Raw genomic sequence first — 24,070 nt, 5'->3', positions numbered from 1 at the left:
CGCATCTTTAAACAGGATTAAAATTGTTAAGAATCTTTAAAGGGGTGTTAAATGGTTGTAAGTTATTAAGCAGCTGTGTTTCTGATCTGGAAAAAACTGACAACAATGCTGTTGGCAGGCATCTAACTCCAAGATTAATCACCTGTAAAGGCAGCAAGCAGATCCCCTGTCAGACTGGACGCCATGATTCTGCATGGTGTCTATTAATCTGCTCTCTCACTGCAGCTGAGATAATTGGGTGGCTTGTTATTCAACAGCAACAAATGTCTCCGTTACCTGCTTCTGCTCAAGGATTAAAAATGCGAGTGTGTAATGTTGGTTTTGTGGAATTATTTATTCTAACAGTGCAAATATCCACTAATTCGAACAACAGGGAATGAAACCAAAATGATGATAAACACATGCAGAAGGACCTTTACTGCAAGGTCAAGCTGTGGAGAACACACACACACACCGAGAGAGGCACACAACAATGCCCTAATTAAATTTAACAACGTAATTAAGTCGCCCTTGGCCTTCCTTGGACAGTTTTACACAGCTCTTCTCCAATTATGGCAGCAGTAGTTCACCGCCGCAGGGCTCTTTCTGCCAGGGCCGAGCCCTTTGATCCCGCGGCAAATGGAAACGGAGTTTGATGCCACATAAATCCTCCATTAGACCTGTTACATGGCTACATGATCCGTGTCTTAGACCCAAATATACCTGAACATATGTGAATAAATAATCATACATGTAGAGATTAAACAATCAGAATCCTACGGTTCATTTTAAGGGTATTTTCACATAGTCTGGTAGAGTCGGTTTGATCGGGGATCAAAATTGCAACATTTGTTGCATTTTTAGATGCTGCGGTTCACTTTCACACTGTCAAACGAACCAAACTCTTTGAAAAACCTGTTCCCCTCCTCGCCTGTGGTGGCGCTGAACCAAGAACTACTGCATGAAACGACATGAAAACCTCTGAAGAAAACATTGGCGCAACTTCCTTCTGCACAAAATGTAAAAATTAATGGAGTAGCGTCAGATTTAGCAGGATTAGCTATTTCTCTCGTTAGCGGCAGACACACCAATGAATGCTTTAATATTCATTAGTAAGTACAATAGAAACAGTCTCAGAAATACTGCAGAAACATCTACAGTCTTCCTTATTTAAGGAAAATAAATGAGTCCTGGACTGGCTGCTTTGCAAACGAGGTATTCCAGCTTCCCAAGCTGTATTTTCTTTTGAATATTTTAGATATGCTAAAAAATCCAATGAAACAACAGATGAGTCCACTGGGCTCCCCATAATGGTTGCCATTTCCATTATTATTTCAGACCTTCATTAAAAAGCAAGCTTCATTACGTTTTTTGCATCCGATTTCATTAAAACCTTCAGACATCTTTGCAATTAAAATACAAAATGCTTTGTCCCCAAAGAGGATTTTAAAAAAAACAAAGCTGCTTGACTTGCATATTAAAATGCTTTCATGAGACTTTTCCCCAAACTGTTAGAGGTTTTACAGTCTGACCTGCCTCCATCTGAATATGAACCAACAAGAACAGCACTTAGGATGAGTGAACAGTTCGTTCACCTTTAAATCACTTAGTGGGGTACCGCAAGAATCATTAACTCACTGAATGTTAGTTCACAAAGTTTGGTACCTGGGCCAATGATTGCCATGTACTGAATGGAGAATAGTTATCAGGACCAAACTAGAAGAAGAAATTGGTCAAATATGTTTAGATTACTGAAATATTTAAAGTGGGTGGCAATCGTCCAGCAGCTATTTGCTAATTTTTATTCTTCTGAGGCAGAGCTGTTTGTACCAAAAATCCCTTACAGATGCCTTCAAAACTTAAAAAAATACACATGCAAGATAACCAATTAATCAGGAGACAAAAGTGAAAGGCTTGAATCTGTCTCAACATAAGCCCAATTGACTAAAGAAACACCATTAAAAAGACAAAAATATAATTTATCAAGAACAACTACAAGAGGTATGAATACTTTTCAAGGTATTGTTAATATGTACTGTAGGCAGCGCAAATATCCTTGCTTAGGACAACAAATGCATAGAGCAGCAGTCATCTGAGGCAGGCTCCATCTAAATGCGGTTTGTCGTCATGTTGGGTATGTGCTGCAGCAACCGCCACACCCTCAACAGCTGACACATCCACGAGCAAACCGTGCTTCCTCAGGGTCACCGTTAATTCACAGTTTAGGATTAGGATTAGATTAGACGTCTAATTAGGTTTTAGGGTTGCTTTCTTTTCATTAATGGATCAAATTCTCTCAATAAGTGTTTTGTATTTACTCAGGTCAACTTCTTTCATCTTAAAATAAATTTGATTACCGAAGTATTTAAAGAGGCAGTATTATATACTGTCCAGCCACATTCTCAAGTAACTGTTACCTTCAGTTGTTATAAAATTGCTGTATATACATATGGCTTTAAAGAAAAGTGACTTTGTAATTTAATGTCTTGAAATTGGGTCTCTGCCTCTTTAAACACTCCAGCTCTTTTTGAAACGCTGCCTTCAGGATGTCATCACTACATTACTTCTCTTTTAACCCTTTAACAACATTTTTTAGTAGCGTTGCATTGAGAAGTAGCTCGTATAATGAGCTGATGTGCAGTTCCACCAGGTGTTTGCTAATTGCTGCTGGCTAGTCTGAAGGAGCTGGATGGCGGTTCTGTAAGGCAGAAGTTTGGAAACTGCATCTGTAAGGAGGAGCTGGGTCTCAAAAGCGAGGCTAGGTCCACCCAGGCATTTTTCACAGCTGAATGGTTGCCATGGAGATTAAAGGATTTCTCAAACATGCATGAAAGAATCAGGGATGTTTCTGATGAGGAAATAACAGCATAACATTACGTAAAGCTCATAAAAGTTGATTTTACATAATACTGGCCCTTTAAGTGAGACAAAAAAAAACAACAACAGGAGAAATCTGTAGACGGGAAATTACTTTTTTGTGAAAAATAGAATCCAAAATTATTAATAATCAACAACGGAACTATTTAATGAACTTGTCTTGTGTGATTCATTGAATGAGGGTCAGATAATATAACATTAAATAAAAATAACCCAAGCCTAGACCCACAGAGTGACCAAAGCAACCACTGAGGTTAATGGATCCAACTTCCTGGATCCTGAAGACTGCCAGTCATGCTCTGTAGGTCAAAGCTTCAGAGGGGCTCAAGTGACTGGAGGTTTTTCTCCATTTTATGCTTCCTGCCCCAGGTCTTATCCTCCCGCAGCAGCCCTGCCGCTTCCCCTGCAGCCGTCCTTTCTGACGGGAAGCAGGAAGCATCCAGGCTCGTCACTGTCCTGTTCCGGATCAGCGGAGCTCCGTCCACCGACACCAGCTGCACTCTGCTGACAACCGAGGAACAAAAACATCACACTCTTGACTCCCGCCTCTCCTCGACGACATTCGTCATCGCTTTGGTGGACCGCCTCGCGTGTCAGTCCAGCATTCTTTACCCCGGAGGCCGCAGGAAGTCGCCCTGACCGAGCGGTGAGCTCTGCTGTTTGTCAGCAGCTCTCTGGAACCCACATGTACCAACGTGGCAGATTTTACTCTCACAAATCAGCAGAATGGACTCAAAGATCCCCGAATTACACAAATGCAAACAACTTCCGAGAAGGAAAAAACAGGAAGGCGTACAGTCATCAAAGGACTTCCACAGAAAAGGAAATGACTGCAGGGACATTTTTATACCAGAGGTCAAAGGGAACACTTTTAAAAAATGCTTTCTTTTCATTTTCTTTCGTATTGAGATCCTCTAAATAACAAAAACAAACTGGCTTGTTTCCATGTTCCCAGCAGTAAACCTAAGTCTGATTATGACATCTTACAATGATGGGAAAACACTGTATGAGGACAGAGTTTGTTTGTTTGCCAAGTCACTTTGACTGTCTGTCGATGGTGTCTATGTGGCATGACTCAAGCAGGAAGGGCGGGGAGCCGTTTTCATTGGCAGGAAACAAATGCACATCCCTTTTCTCTGGGCCAGACTGATCTGCAAGTGAAGGTTGGAGGAAAAAGTGAGAGGAGGCGTAATTTTTCCAAAAAAGAAGCCGAGATCTGATGGTGTATTCCTCACACAGAGGGAATGAAGTATCGACTGCTGGTGGTTTAGGGTTTGGTTAGGAGCTGTATCCACCGGACCACATGACTGATGTAGTGTCTCAGACAAGCGGGATAAAGCTGGGCTCGATCTTTTTCCACAACATCTAAAAAAAAAAACCTGCCAATCTCCAACAACAGCCAATAGATCAAACCTATCACTCTGAATAAACGGCAACAAATTACGTCTCGTAAAATCTTCAACAGCTGAATCCATCATCAGGGTTTATGTGCTTTCTTCATGCCAAACTTTCAGACATTTCCACACTTAATAGTCCAGAGAATAAAATACAGATGACTACATTTCCACAGAGGTAATAATTTATACGGGACTTATTATGAAAAATTCACATTTTGCACATTTTCGTTCTCCAGTTTTTGGGTCTCAAATGTTTCTAAAAACAACAACACAAAAACACCCAGCTGTTTTTTGGCATGTTAATATTTTTTGGTGTCAGGAAAGACATTTCAAAAAGCTCCTGATTGTTCAACAGGCACTGTGCAGTTACCTAGCAACCCCTGCCGAACCCTGCTGGGTTACCTAGCAACTCAAACTGAACTCCAGCACAGTTTGGGTTGCTAGGTAACTGCAGTAAGTAGTTTCACCCTCCAGAAACTACTTACTTCACTTTTGTTGGTTATGCAGGAGGCTCTACTAATGCTTTTCAAAGATGTACGGATGTATAATTGAACATCTGTTTTCAGCCGTTTTCAAGTGCGAGTGTAAACGTTGAGTTGGGGATGGCGTGTCCAGCAGCAGCTTATTCGGATTTAAGGTGACAGGACGCCTAAAACAGCTCATTCTGAAAGGAGCTCAAAACAGGCAGAACCGACAAGATTAAAATCTTATCATGTAACGATAATGATTTTGTGCAAAAAAAAAAATGCAACAAACATGTTTTTCATAGCCCATAGGCCTCTCCTGACCTGACCAAGGAATACGTAACAAGTCACCTTTAAATTTTAAATTTGCAAATATATATATAGCAAATATTTATATAATGTTGATTCCAAATGGAAATTTAAGACATATTGCAAAAACAAACATAAATGCAAATGACATATGTTCTACTTCAAACCTTCTTTGTTAGCAAAACACAGTCAGGTTCAGTTTGTAATGACAAAATAGTTTCGGATGGATTTTTTTTGGTCAGAGGACATTAAATTAAAAGTTCAAACAAATATTTTCCACATTTTTTCCAGTCTTAAATACTTGAATCAGGTTACATACCTTTCTAATCTTTTATCATATTACAAAACAAATGAAAGTATTCTTAATAATCTTATAATTTATATCATTTTTGAACTACATATAATTCATAATGCAATGATTGTTATTACAGAGAGAGAAAAGTCAACATTGTGTTGCCTCCCTGTGGTCAAAGCTCCATTTTCATGTGGCGAACACACACATTTACTAAAATGTCAGACAACGAAGCCCAAACCACAACCACATTTCTGAATTTCCTCTTCCCAGTTGGTTTGTTAATCGACTACAGCAGTCTTTTATCAACAAATAAGTTGATTCTGTTTTTAATTAACAATAATTTGACAACAGTGATATAATTTTGTATGTTTTGTGCACCACAACGTCTTGGGAAGATTTGATCACTGCTTTATTCAAGCTACCATGAACCGATAGTGCAGACATCACCTTTAACGCCATCCCCAATGAAAAACATGGCGATTAATGCAGCTAAATACAGGGAAATCACTGAGGAAAACCAGTAAGAGGCACTGAAACCATTCACACTGGGGTGGACGATGACCCAAAACTTACAGCCAGAGCCACAATGGCTCAAAGTCTTTTCCACCTTTAACGGACCACAGTTTCATCATGGTAAAAATGAGCCTTTCAGTGATGATAATGCTACAAACAAGTATGGATGCTACAAACAATTCAACATGTACCTGGAACAACAAGGAAACACATACAAAACCCAACTGCTTGGAAGACGCACAAGAATGCAGTCGTGTTCAGAAAGTTCAGTGAAAAAAATGTTAAAACGTTGTCATGTTTGACAAAACTTTGCATGGCTTTGTTTATAAGATATAGCAAAAAGAACAACGTGAAGATGAACCGCACTAAACGTAAAAAATAATAGCTGATTTTGGTCCAGACCAAAACACTTTCCTGGTGTGAATACATGCTAAGTGAAAAACTCCATCAGGATTTGAAACTTCATAATCACAATCCCATAAAACCTGACTGAGTTTGGGCTATTTTGTAACAAAGAACGGGGAAACTTTTTAATCTCTAAATGTGCAAAGCCGGTATAGACAAACCCGCTGTGCTGAAAAGTAGTTCAAAATAGTACTGAGGAAGAGGATATGAACTCAAATGCACAGCAACCTCTTCAGAAATTAAAACAATGCATCATTTGTTCTTTCTTTTCACAATAATGCATAATTTGTTCATCCATCTACATGAAATCCTGATGAAAAACATTAAGGTTTGTGGCTGTAATGTCACAAAATGTGGAAATTTTGTAAAGTACTAGAGGGAAATATCACACAGCGGTATCTCCATTATCTACTTCTATCGATCCTGCTGTTTGCATCCTGCTTCGCTCTCTTACACCAAGCTAAGGTGCTCAGCCGTGAGTTTTCCTCTGCACTGTGGATAACTTCCTGAGCTGCAAAGATGCTGCACGTCTCGAGAGACGCTGCGCAGGACCCAACACGCATGCGTGTGGTCAGTCAGTGGAAAGCCAAGCTGTGCATGCAGCAGTGCTAGTCTCCCCTCTGCTACCAGAGCTCCCAGCTATCGCACCGCTCCTTCAGACCGATGTGCATGTTTTCACACCCACACACTGCTGCGTTTTACACACCGAGCATCACAGAAGCAGGAAACCTCTGTTTGCACTGTGAGGAAGTCATTTCTAATGAGACGTTAAATTATTGCCTGACCTTATCAGCTGGCATTAGAAATGACAAAAAGAACAACCGAAAGCTGGCGACTCTAAGAAATACCCACAAAGGTCCTCTTTTAATAACATTTACAATTTGTGCGAACGCAACAGCTCCCGCAACTAATACAGTAACATGCCCACTCATGTACATATGCATAGATATACCCCCAATTAAAACAACAACAACACACACACACACGCCAACAAAACAAACAACATAAAGACCAGTCCTCTTTCCACATGTTGAGTTGGAAATCATTTTGGACTAACCAAGTGTAAAAGTCAGCTTTATCAAGCTTGCTCTTAGTAAAAAAAACAACAAAAAAACGATATTCTCAAGGGCAAATTGTGAAATTCTTCATGTTTCTGAGACTGCTATCCAGCACTTAGCTTCCAAACAGCAAACATTACGTAGGGATCTTAAATTGTTAAAGATAGCAAAATCTTCAGGAGGACCTGCAGAGTTAATCTGTCATTAAATGAAATAACTCAAGAATGTTGGGCATAATCCTTCAAAAATGTGCTTCTATCATCCAAATAAATGGACTTCAAAACAGTTAACATTTATTAAATTTTCTCTTCTTTTTCCCCCTGTTCACTCAGGCTTTTGACAATCCGCCCAAGCTAAATTAAAATCCTATCAACACTGATACGAATTTATGATATGAGCTGTTGAACTCATATCATAGACCTGAATTAGTCATGGAGCAGCCAACTGTGCCGTTCTTCATACCAGCTCCCACATTGTTGTTAAACAATCAGATTTATCAGTTTGGAAAGGTTCCAAAGCCATTTATTAAGCAACAGGGTTAGCCAAAAAGTGAATTTTTCATCTTCAGACCATGGGCAAGAAAATCACCAAAATAAAATAGCAGACATACAAACAAACAATAACAAGGTTTCCCCCAGAAAACTTGCTAAGCCCGGTGGTTGGGTGCTGGGGCAGTCATTCATCCAGCGGCTGAATGTGTTTTTGAGTTAAAAATGTTTAAAGCTGACAGGAAATTTGAAAATATCACTTGATAATTATGTATTACTGAAATATTGGAAGATTAATACCTGAACACCAACTAAAAAATCTTAAAAAATGCATTTTAAAAAGACTTAAATAAATAACCAATGCTTAGCCTGGTAGTTGCACAAGTAAAGCCTGGTGGCACCACCAGGCTTATAATACACTGGGGGAAACCCTGAATAATAATACACAAAATATAAAATGCACAAAAAACCATCTACCAGAGCTATAATCCGACACTACCCAATACAACCAGAGTGAAAAAAATGCTAAAGTATTTTTCACTCTGGTTGGGTGCAGCCAACATGTAGTTGGCTGCACCCAATGGTGGTGGCAGTAATGTGATGGTTTGGAGCTACTTCTGCGCTTCAGGACTGGGGTAATTTGCCATAACTGGAGGAAATGTGAATTCTGCTGTCAACCAGAAGACCCTGACTGGAATGTCCCACCAGTTTGTGACCTTTAGGTCAACCACTGTTGGTTTGTGCAGCGGAGCAATGATCCACAGCAGAGTCACATAGGTTGTAAAGCTTTCATGAATAAAATCACCGGTTGGAAACGGTTTTGTGTATTTATTGAGATTATCTTTGTCTGATATTGAAATTTATTTGATTACCTGAAACAATGAGCTACGGGAAACAAAGGAATTAAATTAGTCTTTTATTGAAGCAGCAGAATCTGAATTCAGAAATATATTGTGCATTCAAATAAAAAGTAAAAAATAAAAATACTGTTCTGATTCTGACAAGCTGCCGTAATATCTGCAAACCTCAAAAACAGAGTACGGTTTGGAATGTTTCTTTTCCTGATTAAACTATTTGTGTCGTTATTTGCTACAAAGGAAAACCAATAACATGGTGTGCTAAAGTAACCTACCTGTTAATGGGTAACATTAGATTACCTTAACACAGAATTGATGGTATTTGTGGGGCTTTGAGTGGATAAAATAACAGATACATTGACAAAAGACTGAGTCTCTTAGTATTTTTATTGTCTCTTTTATAGTTATCGCTATTGATGCTGCGAAATATTATGTAACATTGTGTGTCGCCAATCACTATTTCATATTAAACTAATCAAACGTTAATACCTAATAAGTAACACAACAGGGAATAAAAGGGAAATGCATAACAACCAAAACAAACTAGTCATTTTGCTAATCAATCACAAATATCTGTCAGAGAATCCATCTTATTTTGCTGATTGCCTGTTTGTAAAGCCTTTCAGCTCCTCAAGTAGTCATAAATCTTTAACCCCTGAAGCCAAAGAATGTAACGCCTTGATCAACCACCCTTAATAGAAGCAACATTTTCCAAGCCTGTAAATAATTTTTCCGATGCAACAAGCAGCACAGACATGAGTCGCTGGTCAGAGTCAGAGATCCTGTAAAGCACTTAGCAGCATTCCTTGAAGTTTCCCTGCAGCTGAGTCTCACATTTCACACTCATTTGTGTGACTCAAGACATTTTAAGACCACAGGTGTATCTACTCCCACGGACCATTTGGACGCTTCGGCAACTGGACAAACAATCGCAGCAATGCCCAACACAAACTCCAGCTACTATTCAAAGGGCACTTCCATTATGACCTCCCAACATGCCACGGATTGTAGCTTTACAGCTGCTGTGAAAATGTCAGCCATGCAGTTCTTTGAACAAGCAGTAAATGACTTCAATAATATACTTTAACAGGCAGAGATGGCCTATTAGACACATCCTACGACAACACTATCTCTTGACACGCCACTGAATGCTAGTTATAGCTACCTCGTCTGACAGGTGTGTTGACAGTTGCTAAAAATAAATAGCAAAGATAAAATTACCATTGTGTTGCACTAAGTTTGAATTACACTAAATACTATTTCCTTTTGTTTCACTTAGTTTGGGTGCTATGTGGCGTAAAACCAGAAGTCACAACCTGTTGTGACTATTTATGTTGAATTTTTGTAAATTGATAATTTTTATCAATTTAGTTTTCTCTGGGCAGTTGGAACATACTCAAGTTAATCTAGAACAAAAATCTGCAATTCATTTCTATATTTGGAATTGTTTAGATTCCTTTGGTAACTTTCAGACCCTAACATTAATTTAAGCGATTAAGAACACGTCCGGCGTGTTTGGCAAATGTCCGGTGTAATGATGGGAAGTTTTTGTAAAAATAATTTTTCTGACCATGTTTTTCAACTTGAAACATCAAATTAACTCAACTTTTATTTTCAACTAGGTTGTAAGAGATTTTCAGTAATTTTTGCAAAAAATAAAGTATATTTTTCAAACAATGAAGTCGGAGGTGCGTGCAAGAACCAAACCACCTGTAGAGCAATAGTATTTGTCCTCTCAAAGATCCCCCCAGCAGGAAGTAGGCTAACAGACGGCTAAATGACAGTCATGCTCTGATCTAAAGAAAGCATTTAGATTTTACAATGCTATAAAGGTTTTGCAAAAGTGGAAAGTGAAGAACTTACTAGAGGTTTGGTAGGATTTTTGTCCAATGAATAAAACTTAAGCAAGCAAAGCAAACTACTAAACAGATACGGTTATGGTCAAAGTTAACGTTTTAAAACGTTCCAATGGACTGTGCCCATGTTTGAGAATAAAATATGGTTAAATTACTTTGGTGTTGTTTTGATATTTCAACAATCTACTTTTACCAGCTGCACCTGAACGCGTCATGCTGAGAAAATCTTGTATCATCAACTCCGACTTGCATTTACGCAGTTTAACGAGTTTGGTTAATTGGACGCCACAATCAGTTGATTTTTCTGAAATAGCTGTGATATTTACTTTAGGTCAGAAGTGATCGATATATGAAGATTACACCAAAGGTCCACCAACAGCTCAAGCTTGAGGTCCCAAACAAACCCAGAACTGCATTTGGAGAAATCGTGGTAAGGTTGGATTTTAATTGTTTTCCCTCATAATAAATTAGATTGTTCTTGCCATTTCAAAAATGTATTTGAAAATGTTATTTGCACTTTACATACTAACCGTGTCTTCCTGTTTCAGGAAGGTTATGTGCAGCAGTTTCAACTTTTTGTAAGACTGTGTTGTGGCATAAACAAAGATTAAACAATCTAACAATTTTGACTGCAACTTTTTTTAAAAGTTGCCACAAAAATAATAACGTTAGGTTGCAACAATCTAAAGAAATAAATAAATAACATAGCATTCTGGAGGGACTGGTTATCATTGGAAAAGTTTTGTTCATATTTAGTCAGGTCATGTTTGTCTGATATTAAAAATGGTTTAATAGTTTGACAATTGGTTAAAAAAAAAAGATAGAAGACATCTGTAAAGATGGAAATACTTTCTCAGCACATGCAGTGACAGTTTCTTGAAGTCCCTTTATAGAAGAAAACAAAATGTATAAATATCTGCTCACCCCTTTAAATTAAAGGGCCAAGTAAGTATCAAATTCTCTGGGTAAACACAGGGAAATAGGATTCAGCCAAGTTGTAACACAAAAATATCAAGAGATTACATCTGTTGCAGCAACTAGAAATATTTTCATGAAAAAAAAAAAACCATTGTAGCGCCATGATTTCCACAACAGCATAAAAACAATCACGTCCCAAATGTACCTTCGTGCCATCACCGACAAGTTAAAATCTGATCCACACACATACACACAGGAGAATATATATGTACAGACATAAATTAAAACAGTTTGCTTCCTTAAATAGACTAAAACTCAGCCCATATTTTAGGTGGAAAAGGTTTGAATTCAACAGCGATAACCCCAACACCCTGAGGTCTGCAGACAGATGAGAACACTGACACCTAAATCTGAGGGAAGAGCGAAGGATCAGAAGGCCAGAGGAAGGCCTGGTCCACAGCTAATCCGCTGCCAGCTAATAGCCCTTGATGATATACGCAGTGCAGCTGTGGGAGGAAGGTAGGCCAGCAGCTGTGGCCCGCAGATCTATTATCAGATTTCAGCAAACAAGCTGGCAAACAGGCAACACAACGCAGCCTTACCTCCTGCTGCGTCAGACTGAAAACAAATTAATAAAAGAGCCAGAAGGGAAATTTAAAGAAGAATGCTTTTTTACAGTGGGATATTATTCAGTTACCCAGGCTTTACTTGAGTCCCCACCAGGCTAACATTGTTTATTTATCTTAAAAAAACATTTATGTTTACCTTTTTGAAAGGTGTTTAGGGATTATTAATAATGTCTTCTAATAACACACAATTGTCTAATGATATTTTCAAATTTCCAGTCAACTAAACATTTTTAACTCAAAAACATCACTGTCCTACTGCCTCTACCACCGGGATTCTGAGGGAGACCCTGTTATTCTGTGAGCTTTACTTTATTACTGGGATGATCACATGTCACATCTCCATAACAACATCATAAATGCATAAACAGTTTTCCTGAAACAGCAAGTTATTTTTCCACCATTAGCACATTGAGCAGGACGTACACAAGCTAGACTGACAGCACTATGACCCTCCTCCTGGCTCTGATTGGTTGTTTTTGATTGGGAGCGAAAGATTAATTCAGATAGCAATAATACCTCGAAGAGGAGGTGGACAAGATTGATCTTTTCACAGATTATCCGTCTCATATTACACTGTCAATTTGTTATTTTCAAACCATTTCTGTGTAGTTTTAGCTTTGGGTTGTTGTCATATTCTTGTACATTTATGGCTCTACTGGTCTTCGTAAACTGCTGTAGCAGCATAAAAAAAATTTTAATTAAAATTTTGTTGAGTTGGGATTTGAATCAGAATATTTTGGAACACAAAACTTTTACCATTAAATGTAAAATTAACACTGTGATTGGTGAAGCAAGTCAGGCTCATCTTTGTTAGACAAATGCATCTAAATCCATGCTACCGCGGCTTGACTTATGAAATTAAGCTACATTTTTAATATATATCCATATATTTTAAACAGAATACATGCAAATAATAGGCATGTACATATTAAAATAAAATCTATACACATCTTTATGCATAAATTTAAACTTCACTTGTAATAAGTAGGAGGTTAATTTGTGAGTAAGAAATGTCTTCCTGCATGCAGCAAGGTGACCCGGTAGTGTCTCTGCAAAGAGACATAAACGTCCCTCTTTTCTGTGTGAGACCCACTGAGTCTGGAGACATCAGGGACAGACGATGAATAAAAAGCCACAACTTCATTAATAATTGACTGTGACACAGCTGCACTCCTCAGCTGCAATGTTGCAGCAGGAAGACTTAAATAGCGCACACTCAAATTTGTTATGTAAAGCCGCACATGATAAAAACTCGTCCAGTCCTGAATAATTCACTGTTTTCTGTCCTGGTGGAGAGGGGAGTTGGTGGAAGTTAAGAGGTTAAACAAACGCAAACATAAAAAAACCCCAAAAAAACTGGCTTTAGAAGAATTAGTTTAACCAAAGTGATGATCAAAATCAACATAAAAAGAGTTATAGTCCTCAATATTTAATAATCAGACTTGATTATGAGGAACAATGAATGCGGCGGGGAGCGAATACAAAAGAAAGCAGCCGTTTTTAGTTATCTGTGCCGCCATTGTTGCAGCCGACTCCCCGCCGGCGGCCTGGATGTCACATGTGCTGGCGCTGAAGCCTCACATGACGGCGCGTCATCGGGAACACGGCCTCAGGTGCTGCTGGGTTTCAGACGGGCGACCCGAAGCTTCTACAATAAATGCTCAATGTTTGCCCGTTGAACTGAAGGACAGATGCAGATTTCCTTCTGGGCACCCTTGCAGATGCTTTACTGTAAACAAGCAGAGCCTTGTTGTTTAGTTAGAGTCTATTTTACCCAACCCATGTGTGAATCCAGAGAACGCTTTAACGTGGAAGGCATTTCCTAATCCCTCATGAGTAAGTGCATTAAAGCGTGGGGAGGAGATGCCTCTCCTTTTATGAACAGAAACAATAACAGTGTTATAGCAAAGATGCATTTTGCTATAAATTTAGCTTAGAATTTAGCTTTTTTTCTCTGTTTTGTTTGTTCTGGTTCACGAATCCTTGAATGAAGGTCTAACATGAGAAACTAAACTTTCACATTCTTAAAGCTTCCGTCCAAATTAATGGTAATCTAACATCAGTTATACTAGTCAGAATGTAATAAGAGATTTCTTAAATACGTATTTTATTTACTCAAAGTGTAATCATAATTTGCTAATACTAAGACATCTGGAACGTAAGAATAGTGAAATTAATTTTATGCTAAAACGGCCTGCCGTACTGCAAAGTTGGAGTCCTCCTGTTCCTCATGCTGAAATAGCCCGCCATTTTTATTTTCTTCTTCTATCAAAGTCAGTGTCACTGCGGAGAGTGTGCGGTCCGAAAAGACCGTTACGTAAAAGTAATAATATCTGAAAGGCCCTGCCCTTCATGTCAGCTCCGGCCATGCTTGAATAGAGCGACTGTGAAAAGAGTCAACATTTTTCCTGGTTCGGTCCAAGTGACGCAGGACAGGGAGGAACGCTCTAAGGATCGCCAACGCATTGAGGGTTTCCCCCTTTGCATGGCCGCTGTGGCTCTCTGTGGTTTGGAGAAAAGCAAACCCAGTGACGCAAAGTGCCATCTGTGGTGTACAGGGACACACACTACGTGACCCCTCAGGGGGAATTACAAGTCCAAGCTGTTGATATGAACTCAAATCAGAGGAAAAGAAGAACAAAATGGACAAAAACAGGAGAGCCTCAGAGTGACATGTCCTTTTCCTGTTAACCAAGTCGACACGATCTGATAAGATAAGATGCTTTTCTACCCCTGATTTCTATTTAAAGAGCAGAAGGAAATTTTAGACGTTTGAGTTCATTAGTGGATTGTTTTAGGGTCTTTTAAAACCTGATAGTCCAGTAGACTTGGATGCAACATTTGTTAAATTTTCAGCTGGTGTTGTTCACTTTCACACTGCACTGTATCAAACATACCAAACACTTTGAAAAACCAGTTCACCACCTCACCTGTGGGGGCGCTGCACCACAAACACCTAAAGTAAATGACATAAAAACCTCTGAAGAAGACATGAGAGAAACTTTCTTCTTCACAAAATGTAAACAAAAATGTAGTAGCGTTTTAGCGGCTATAGGATTTCGCTTTTGCTTTTTGTAATAAACCTTGTTTATTTTGTAAACAAATATTTTTCAGAAACAGCTGGGCATAGGAAATATTTTAATAATATTTATCAAATTAAAATCCTACTTTCCCAGTAGTTACCCTGCATCAAACTTGTAATTATAGTTGTTGTTTTTTTATTGAAATAAAGGCTAATTCATAGGGCTGGGAATTTATAGTATCATTTATCTTTTTTTTTTTTTAAATATCTTGTGATAATAATTTGAATTATTTTTGGGGTTGTTATTTTTACTACTTTATATGATTAAATGCAGTCAGTGTTTGCAGTTTAATGATACAAATCACACTTTCTTTAAGTGACTGACTGTCCTAAAGAAGCTTGATACCAATGGGAATGTTTTTCTAGAGCAGTGTTTGTATTTGTGGGAATATAACTGCTGTGACACACAGACATCGCCATGCATTTACCTAAAACAGTAATAATAAAAACTTTTATCAGTTTCACAAGATAAATAAATAAAAAAAAACTAAGTCAATATTATCCACCCTTCCTGGTTTTATATAAAATTAATAAATTGGTCAATATAAAGCAATAGATAGAGCACTCATAAAAACATCAACTGAATATATTTAATCTCAAATAAGGATTTTCAAGACTCAAAGGAGTTAAAATGTTACATTTATTAGTCGCTTATGAAAGAGAATAGACAAAAGATGACTAGTCAACTATTTGCTGAGTTTTCCTCTGATTTAAAGGGTAAAGCAACACAAAAAACCTGCTGATGAAAACAGAAATTATCTCCAGAATCTGACAAACAAAACATTCATCTCTAAATCCACACACAGAATAATCCGAGCTACACACACGCACGCACACACACACACACACCTTCCCTCTCTCTCTGCCATGTGCTCCGTGGGAACAACACCACGACAATTTGCTTTGCACCAAAGATGACAGCAAAAATAAAAGCCAGACACATCCACCAGCTTCCGGTCTGCCACCCACACAGCAAACACACACATATAATACCCCCAGTGACACTCACACTCACACACACACGCACGCAGACACACACACATCTCAACTCCTTTGTTTAAGGCAGACAAAGCAAGAGTGGCTATTTTTAAAACTTTATCTCTCCATCTGGCGGCCCCATGTTTTCCTCACTTCTGATCTGATCCGAGTGTAAACACCGGAGATGATGTTTCTAAAGGCAAAACATTAATGTTTTCATGTCGTTAATGCGAACTGTTCAATAATTTATCGTCAGAGCTGAGTTGAGACGACATGATGCAGCAGCAGTTTGTTTGTTTTTTTCTTCTTCCTGATGACTCAGTGGAAGCACAGAGAGAATGAGAACTCTCCTGCTGGGTCAAATCTCCCTCTCAGGTTTCAGGATTAAATATTCACGCCGTACCGTTGCATAATTTACCTTGTCAACATACCAAGGAAATGACTAGGAGAGGAAAGGAAGACAGGTGAGGTAAACATCATGGATTTCAACAAACGCGACGTTTCGTTGAGGTGTGTTCCCCCCGCCCCGTTCTGAATGTTTTCCAGGCGCATCTTTGTTTTAAACTCCCAGGAGGATGCTGCGCTCTGTTTTCCCTCTTCATAATAGTCTTCTCCGTCATGTGATCCCTGCAGAAATTCCAGAGCGGCTACTGAAGCGCCGCGCACATGGCCGCCCTGTCCGACAGATGTTTTTCGTTTGCGTTGCAGCAGCAGCAGCCTCCCCGGATCAGAGGCACGGAGCCAGGGAGGTGATTCATGATGCGAGCCTTCTCCTTGTTAAAAGTCAGCAGACTCGGAGTGTGGCTCCATGTTGAGGATAAACACAGCCCTGACTCTGCGTTCTGGGGAGACTTTCTAAAAATATGATAAAGCAAACTGGAATCAGGAGTTTAGACGCCGGCTCCCAACCTTTTCCACGTCTCTGCATGCTACAAACGTACATGTGGGGGATTTTAGCTGACAGACCAACTCAAATAAGCAGAGCAGATTTGTTTTTACAAAAAAAAACAATTATTCTAAAAAGTGCGGCATGCTTTTATTCCAGCCTCCAGAATCACCTTGCTCACATCTAGAGATTTACATTCTTCTTTCCAACGTCTCTCTCAAGCTCAGTTAAATTGAATGGAGAGCAATTAACAATTATTTTATTAATCGATTATTGTGTCGATTAATCGGGTGAAGAAAATAGCACATTGTGCAGTTTTTCATTTAACCGCTCAAGCCTTTTTTATATGTTATAAATACATTGAAGATGCAGATAAACAATTTATTTCCTTATTCGAGTAAGAAAATAAAAATTTTAATGCCCAACATGCAATAAAATAGCATTTACATAATGTGTGTTTTGATTATTTGTAGCAAAGGATGCATCTGCAGATAAAGAAACACTTCAAACATCAACATGTGAAAAGCTCAGTTCTTTCTGCTTTATTTAACATCAACAATATATTGATTAATTTTTGGATTGATTAATAAATGGATAGTAAAAAGTGCTTAGTAAGACATTTTCTTACAGACTTTTGATCAGGTTAAGCTTAAATTACGCAACTTCAGGATTTCTGGGAAAAAAATATTTACAGTTTTTTATTATCTTAAATGCCAAATGTATTTATTTATTGTACAGTTTTCAGTTATTACTGCTTGTTATTGTTCTATCAACAATTTGTCTTTTTTTGAGTTAGTTGATTAAAACAATGCCGTTTATTTCAATAATCGATTCATCACGAATAATCGTTTCAGATCTAATAAATTGTGAAGTTCAGCTACAGATTCTCAGTGGGATTTAAGCCTGAACTTTGACTGGACCTTCCTGGAAGAACATCCACCAAGTCTCAAGTCTTCTTCCATAATTTCCTTGCATTTACCTCCATCTACTTCCCTTCAACTCTGACCAGCTTCCCCACAACATAATGCTGCCATCACCGTGTTTTTGCATATACCAAACGGTTGAGTTTTGCTCTCATCTGACCGGAGCACCATTTTCCAGAGACTCTTGAGACTTTCTTTCAACAATCTTCTTGTTAATTTTCTATAAAGACCTGGTTTGTGGAGCGTTTGACAGATTTTTGCTCATGTATCTGCAAATCGTTCTCTCTTCGACTATTACGCTCTGTCAGCTCTGGTTTTCAGTTGTGCCATACTTTCAGATGACTAATTGAAGGGAGCTCTGTGAAATGTTTCAAACCTTGGAAAAATAATTTTATAACCCAACTGTGCTTTAAACTTCTCCAGAGCTTCATCCGTGATCTGTCTGCTGTGTTTCTTTGTCTTAGTTGTGCCATTTGTTCACTAATGTTCAATAATAAACCTCAAAGTTAAACTACACACAGGAAGAGTCCAGTTAGGTGTTTTCTAAAAGCTGACTGGATTTTATTTAAGGATACCAAAGTAAAGTGGGCTGAATATATGTGGAAACTGCACTTTTCATATTTTTATTGCACCATTTTCCTTCCACTTCCAAATAATGTGCTACTTGTGTGCAAATACGTTTAATCTATCATCTCCTTTACGTTTATACTGCCTTTAATTTGTACTTTAAGCACTGCAAATGGAGTTATGGGTGTCACATTTAAAGCTCATGCTCCCTTACATGGGAGATTACACTAAATACTGTAACCCTGATGTAATTTGGGCATGCAGTTGTTGGAAGTGGGGGAAATTAGGTCACATTTTGGCATCAGAGGACGACGGCGAAGGTGTGTGCTGCTCTCCTGGTATGATGCTCCATTTAATCACACCAGGCGAGCACTCGGGGAAAAAAAACACACACATGCAAACACAAACCCCACCTGCCCTGACCTGAATTGATTTGCTTTTTTAAAAACATAAATGAGGCTGTTTTAAAATGCACTCATTCCTGCGTGTATGTATGAAAGAGAGGGATCCACATCTGACTGCCTGTGACTAAAATAGGTCTTTCTGTCGCACAAACACACACACACACACACACACACACACACACACACACACACACACACACTCAGCTACAGCCTGGCAGCACACTCCAAAGCCCTGAGTTATGTAATCCTGAACACAGAAAGCTGCAGGCCTTGAGTGCACATCCTTCCATTTCCTTCACTCCTCCAACAAAAGCCATCCTCATCCTCTATTATATTATTACTCCACATCTCTGGTTGGACAGACAAAAGAGATTAGGTAAATCTGACTGAATGCATTTGGAAAAATAGATGTTTTTAAAGGTTGATAGCTGTAAAAATGTAGCTTTAAAGCAACAGGTGCAGTTATTTTCTTCTCTGATTGCCATGCATCTGTCCATGCAAAGCTCTCAAACATGTGGACTGCATGTTAAATGAGCTACGTGGTGTGGATTAATAAAAGCACCATTACTGAGATTGGTGACATCGACATTTAAATCAAAGTTTTCCCATCTCTTCTTACCTCCTCCAGCACATTCACTGTGTTCCTGCAGCTCTGCATGCGGGTGGTGAAGCTGGACGTTGTCGGGGAATTGTAATCCTCTGTTGTCTCCGAGAGAAACTCGGACACCGATATTTGATCCGGCATCCTTTATTTTAACGGTGAGTGTGAGAGAGAGGGTAGGGTGGAGGGGGGGATAAATGCCCACAAAAGGGTCGGCGGTGACGGCTCAGAAAGGCAAAACCATGTAAGATCTGGAGGGAAAATGATTAAGATAGCCGGTGGGGTCTGGATCGGATCGACGGGAAAGCCAGCGCCGCTTATTTTCCTCTGCAGAACTGTGTAAAACTATCAGGGATGATGATCTGGACGTGTCTTCTTCTTCTCCTTCTCGAATGACTTCACTGTCCTCCAAAGGCCACGGGAGGAGGATTTTTTAGCACAATTCTCAACCAGCTAGCTCCCCCCTCGATGAGTGTATATATGTGTATGTTTTTTGTTTTTTTTTTTCCCTTCAGAGGACGTCTAAAGAGCGACGCATTTCTAAATAGTGTTGTGGCTAAACGTAGGAGGAAAACCCGTAAAGAATAGCGGATGCCTTCATTATGCTCTACAGATGTGCAATAAGCCGCTTGTCGTCAAAAAAACACAGCGTCCCGTTATTACCAGCCTCTGTTTGGGGGTTATCATAGTCCAGGGTAAAGCCGAGGTCGTGTGGGTCTGCACCGGGGTTTGGTCCTCTCTTCTTCCGCCGTAGTTTTTGAGTTTTTTTGTGTTTTTTCCTCTAAACAGCTAAACGGTGCCTCGGACACATTCACTGCCACTCTCTCCTGCTGCTCGGCCGCGTTCAGAGCTGAGAGAGGAGACAGAGTTAAGATAACGGTTTGAGAAAGAGCGGCTTCCGGTTAAGAGTTTCAAAATAAAAGTCAATGTTTTGGGTAAGAAAATCGATACTTTTTAGTACCTTCTTAGATTGTTTCCAATTATATATATATATTTTTAATTAACTCTGTTTTTATTATTTTTTTCTGGCTGACACAATTTTTTTGCTTCGAAAAGCATAAGAGAATTTCATCTCCTTACCTAAAACTGTTCTTCATGTCAGTTTTTAAAATTCTTCTTATTTTTAGCATTACCTGCTCATGTACTTTCTTTAAACTGTTTCTATGTGGATATATGTCTATTTTGTTCGTACTTTGAATTGTTTTTAATTGCCTCTTGGGAAATGAATAACATTTTATTGAACTGAATTGAACTGATTATCAGATAAATACTTTTTAAAATGTTTATTCTTATTCAGTTCAATTCAGTTTAGTCACTTTCATTCTATCATTTATCAATTCTACTTATCAAACAATGCAGTGAATTCAATTTATTATTCAAATTAGTTTAAAAAATAAATTTTTTATCAATATAAGACTGGATCGAGTTATTGACTTGCAGCATTTAGTGCTCATAGACAACCATGTAGCAACAGTGGAGAGGAAAATATCCCCTTTAACAGGAAGAAACCTCCAGCAGAACCAGAACCTGGTTAGTAGGCTGAACAAAGTTTGAGCAGTTAAAAATTAATTCAAGACATAAAATCAGTGGTTTCACTGGTTTGCAAATGTGATTACTTAGAATTTCTTATATTACTCCATGACATCAACCATAATTTAATATTTCTTTCTATGTATTTTATAAAATATAACACTGTCCATCCCTACACTAAAGTATAATTATTGCAATTTACTCACCAAATACAGTATGTTGGTTTAAGTAATAAGAGGACTCATCAGGACTAGTCCAATGTTTGAGTTGTTAATATATTTCTTTATTTTAAAGCACATTTCTCCATTCAATTAGAGTTGTAGGATAACTGAACTTTTGATGGATCTATTCTGTTTTTCCTTTTAGTTTTAAAATATCTAGATATGTTTTTTGTCATTTATGTGTGTAAAATACATTTTAAAAGATAAATATTTGTGATTGCGGAGGGGAAAAAATGCTTCTTTACAAATTGGTTTTGCTTTCTGACTTAAACATTGTCAAAATAACTTTAATATCAGACAAACATAACAACAGTAAATAGAAAAGCATTTTTCAATCAACTTTTTTATTTATTAATGAGGGAAAAATATCCCAAACCTTTATAATTGCTTTTGCGAACCTTGGCAACAATAACTGTCATTGAGGCTTTGTAATAACTTGTAATCTTTTTTTTTTTGCGTCCCACTCTTTTGTCCCACTCTTTTTTGGAGATTCAGGCATATTATATTGTTTTCGGCCAAGTAAAATATATTTAAATTAACAGAACAGCGCCTCAGTCGGTCTGGAACAGTGGTGCTTTTAGTTTGAAAATCCAACCCATTCTTCTTTTGGGGCGTTGGCGTTAACTTCACGCATTTCTTTCCCACCCATTTCGCCTGGTTGACGGGGACGACGAGCCACTGTGCGCATGCGCGCTAGGACTCTGCCTGCAGAGTGATTCGCTGCAACAGAAGACGACGTACAGAAAATAATAATGACAGCAGAGCTCAGATTTGGAAATCGCTTCTGCTGCAGCAGAACTTGGCGTGTTAGCGGAACATCCAAAGACAGACCCACCCGTGACGTGACTGCCAGTGAAAACACGAAACATTTAAATGAGAATCAGTGGCGTGAATGCTTAGCCACCTCCATCAGAGAGCATCGTAGTTTATTTAAAATAACTGTTTTACTAGAACAATAAATAAAGTAAATATGTATTTTAGGTTTGTAAACTCACACATGAAAGATTAAAAAAATTGTGCAATGGTTCTTTGCATTTGTAAATACAAATTTCCACAGTTTTGCAGACAAACTGATAAATGTATCTCTGCTATTTCAGTACACTGAGTTTATAGCCCTGCCTGTAAATTAACCTGTTTGGATTTTTTAAATGATTTTCTAATTTTCAGTGGTTAACATCCAGTCAACTGAAATTTAAGATTGAAATCATTGTTTTCAACGCAGTCCTGCAACATTTAGAAAATTAAGGAAATCTGATTCCATAAATTAGAATATTAGGAATTAGATTTAGAATTAGATTTAAAATAACCTTTAAGCAGGTAAGCCCACATTTCTGTATTAAAAATGTATTGATCTGATATATTTTAATCAACTATGAGCAGAAAATCATATCAATGAACAGAACTGAGGGGTTGAAAACATCAATCTCTGTGTAATTAATATATAAAAATTTAAGGGAAAAAAAATCTCCTTTTCAAACTGAATATGGAAGGTGTTTTCTGTTTCATTGGTATTGTATTCTCCTTAGTAATTTTGTCTTATCTCTGACTTGTTTGAAATAAAGATTTCAATTCACTTTAACTTACTGAATATGGCTGTAATGTTTTCTAATTAATATGAATTTAAGAAAGGGTTATTCCTTTAAAAATGAGCTTCAACTAAGAAAAAGTCATGATTAATTCATTTATGTATATGCTTGTGTTGGTTCTACATTTCCAAAGTCCATTTCCTTTAAGTATGCACCTGTCATTGTTTGCTCTTAACATATCAAAACTGTAAAGTCATGACTTTTAGCTCCAGAGTGCTACCATAGCATTGTTAGCTCAATGCTTGGCCTCTCCAGTAACAGTTTCCTTGAGTTGCTCCTGATCACCACATGACATGAGAACCACAAGGTCAACCGCAGCAGTTCTCCAGCTGAAGAGTGAAACCCCACATCCACTGAGCAGATAAAGAAAAGAGGGAACAGTGGGTTAAGGCTGTAGACTTGAAGAAGTGATATTTATTTGTATATCTCTAAGTACTCACAGTAAATCTACTGAATGTTTTGTATTAACGTAGCAAAAGATTTCCCAAACATTGAGCAATAAATCTGACAATGAAGAAGCAGAGGCGTAGTTCTCCTTGTATATCATTATGAAACTTAACACGTACTGTATTTTTTTTTAATTTTATTTACTATCACACACTTTCACTTCCCCTCACAGAACTGCATGAAGACAGTCAGGCACCGCTAAGGAAATGTGGTAAATATGCAGAGATAGAGCCTTGCAATGTTATTATTTTTCCTTTACGGTCTTTAGGGCAAACCTCTTCTTTCTGTTACACAAGCACAAACATGAGACGCCACCTAGTGGGCACCCTTGGGTATATCGTCTTCTTCTTATAGGTTTTGTTGTTGTTGTTGTAGAAACAGCATTGGTTTATCGACTGAGTTAAGGAGTCATTTTACCTCCGAGTGCTTCATAAGCCAGAGGTAAAATAAGTATGTCTAATTATCTTAATTTAAATGCAAAATAGCCAGATTCTAGTAGGGATTACTTTGCTTTTTCCACAGATGTACAAAGAAATTTAAAAGAACCAAAAGCATCAACAAAATGCCACTTAACCATACTCTGTATCTGAATCTTTCAAACTTAAATTTACGTATGTATGAAGGCTGAAACATGTATTCAGTTTATTTAAATGAATTTGGGTCTATGACTCTCATAAAGTGCCCAGAAATGATGTGGATTATAACTATATAGATAAACTGAATTTTAAATAAATACAAAATATTAAGTTTGTTTTGATTAGCTGGTATTTGAGTTTTTCTTGGAAGGCTACTTTTTATTT

At 38.1% G+C, this 24,070-nt stretch overlaps 1 protein-coding gene across 5 annotated transcripts in view; it reads right to left on the bottom strand.

Moving 5' to 3' along the window:
* The window catches only part of asap1b (ArfGAP with SH3 domain, ankyrin repeat and PH domain 1b), a 65,590-nt gene extending 45,241 nt beyond the window's left edge, over window positions 1–20,349 (bottom strand). For 3 of the 5 annotated variants that reach the window (XM_008396645.2, XM_008396646.2, XM_008396647.2), the window contains exon 1: window positions 19,505–20,348. In XM_008396645.2, the coding sequence (XP_008394867.1) occupies window positions 19,505–19,630 (126 nt within the window). In that variant the 5' untranslated portion in view covers window positions 19,631–20,348. Of the gene's footprint in view, window positions 1–19,504 lie in introns of all 5 variants that reach the window. The other 2 variants (XM_008396644.2, XM_017301862.1) reach the window with 1 other exon arrangement.
* Window positions 20,350–24,070: the final 3,721 nt, after the last annotated feature.

This window comes from Poecilia reticulata, linkage group LG20, assembly GCF_000633615.1.
Source record: "Poecilia reticulata strain Guanapo linkage group LG20, Guppy_female_1.0+MT, whole genome shotgun sequence".
NCBI lineage: Eukaryota > Metazoa > Chordata > Actinopteri > Cyprinodontiformes > Poeciliidae > Poecilia > Poecilia reticulata.
This window is presented reverse-complemented; position numbering and strand designations above follow the sequence as displayed.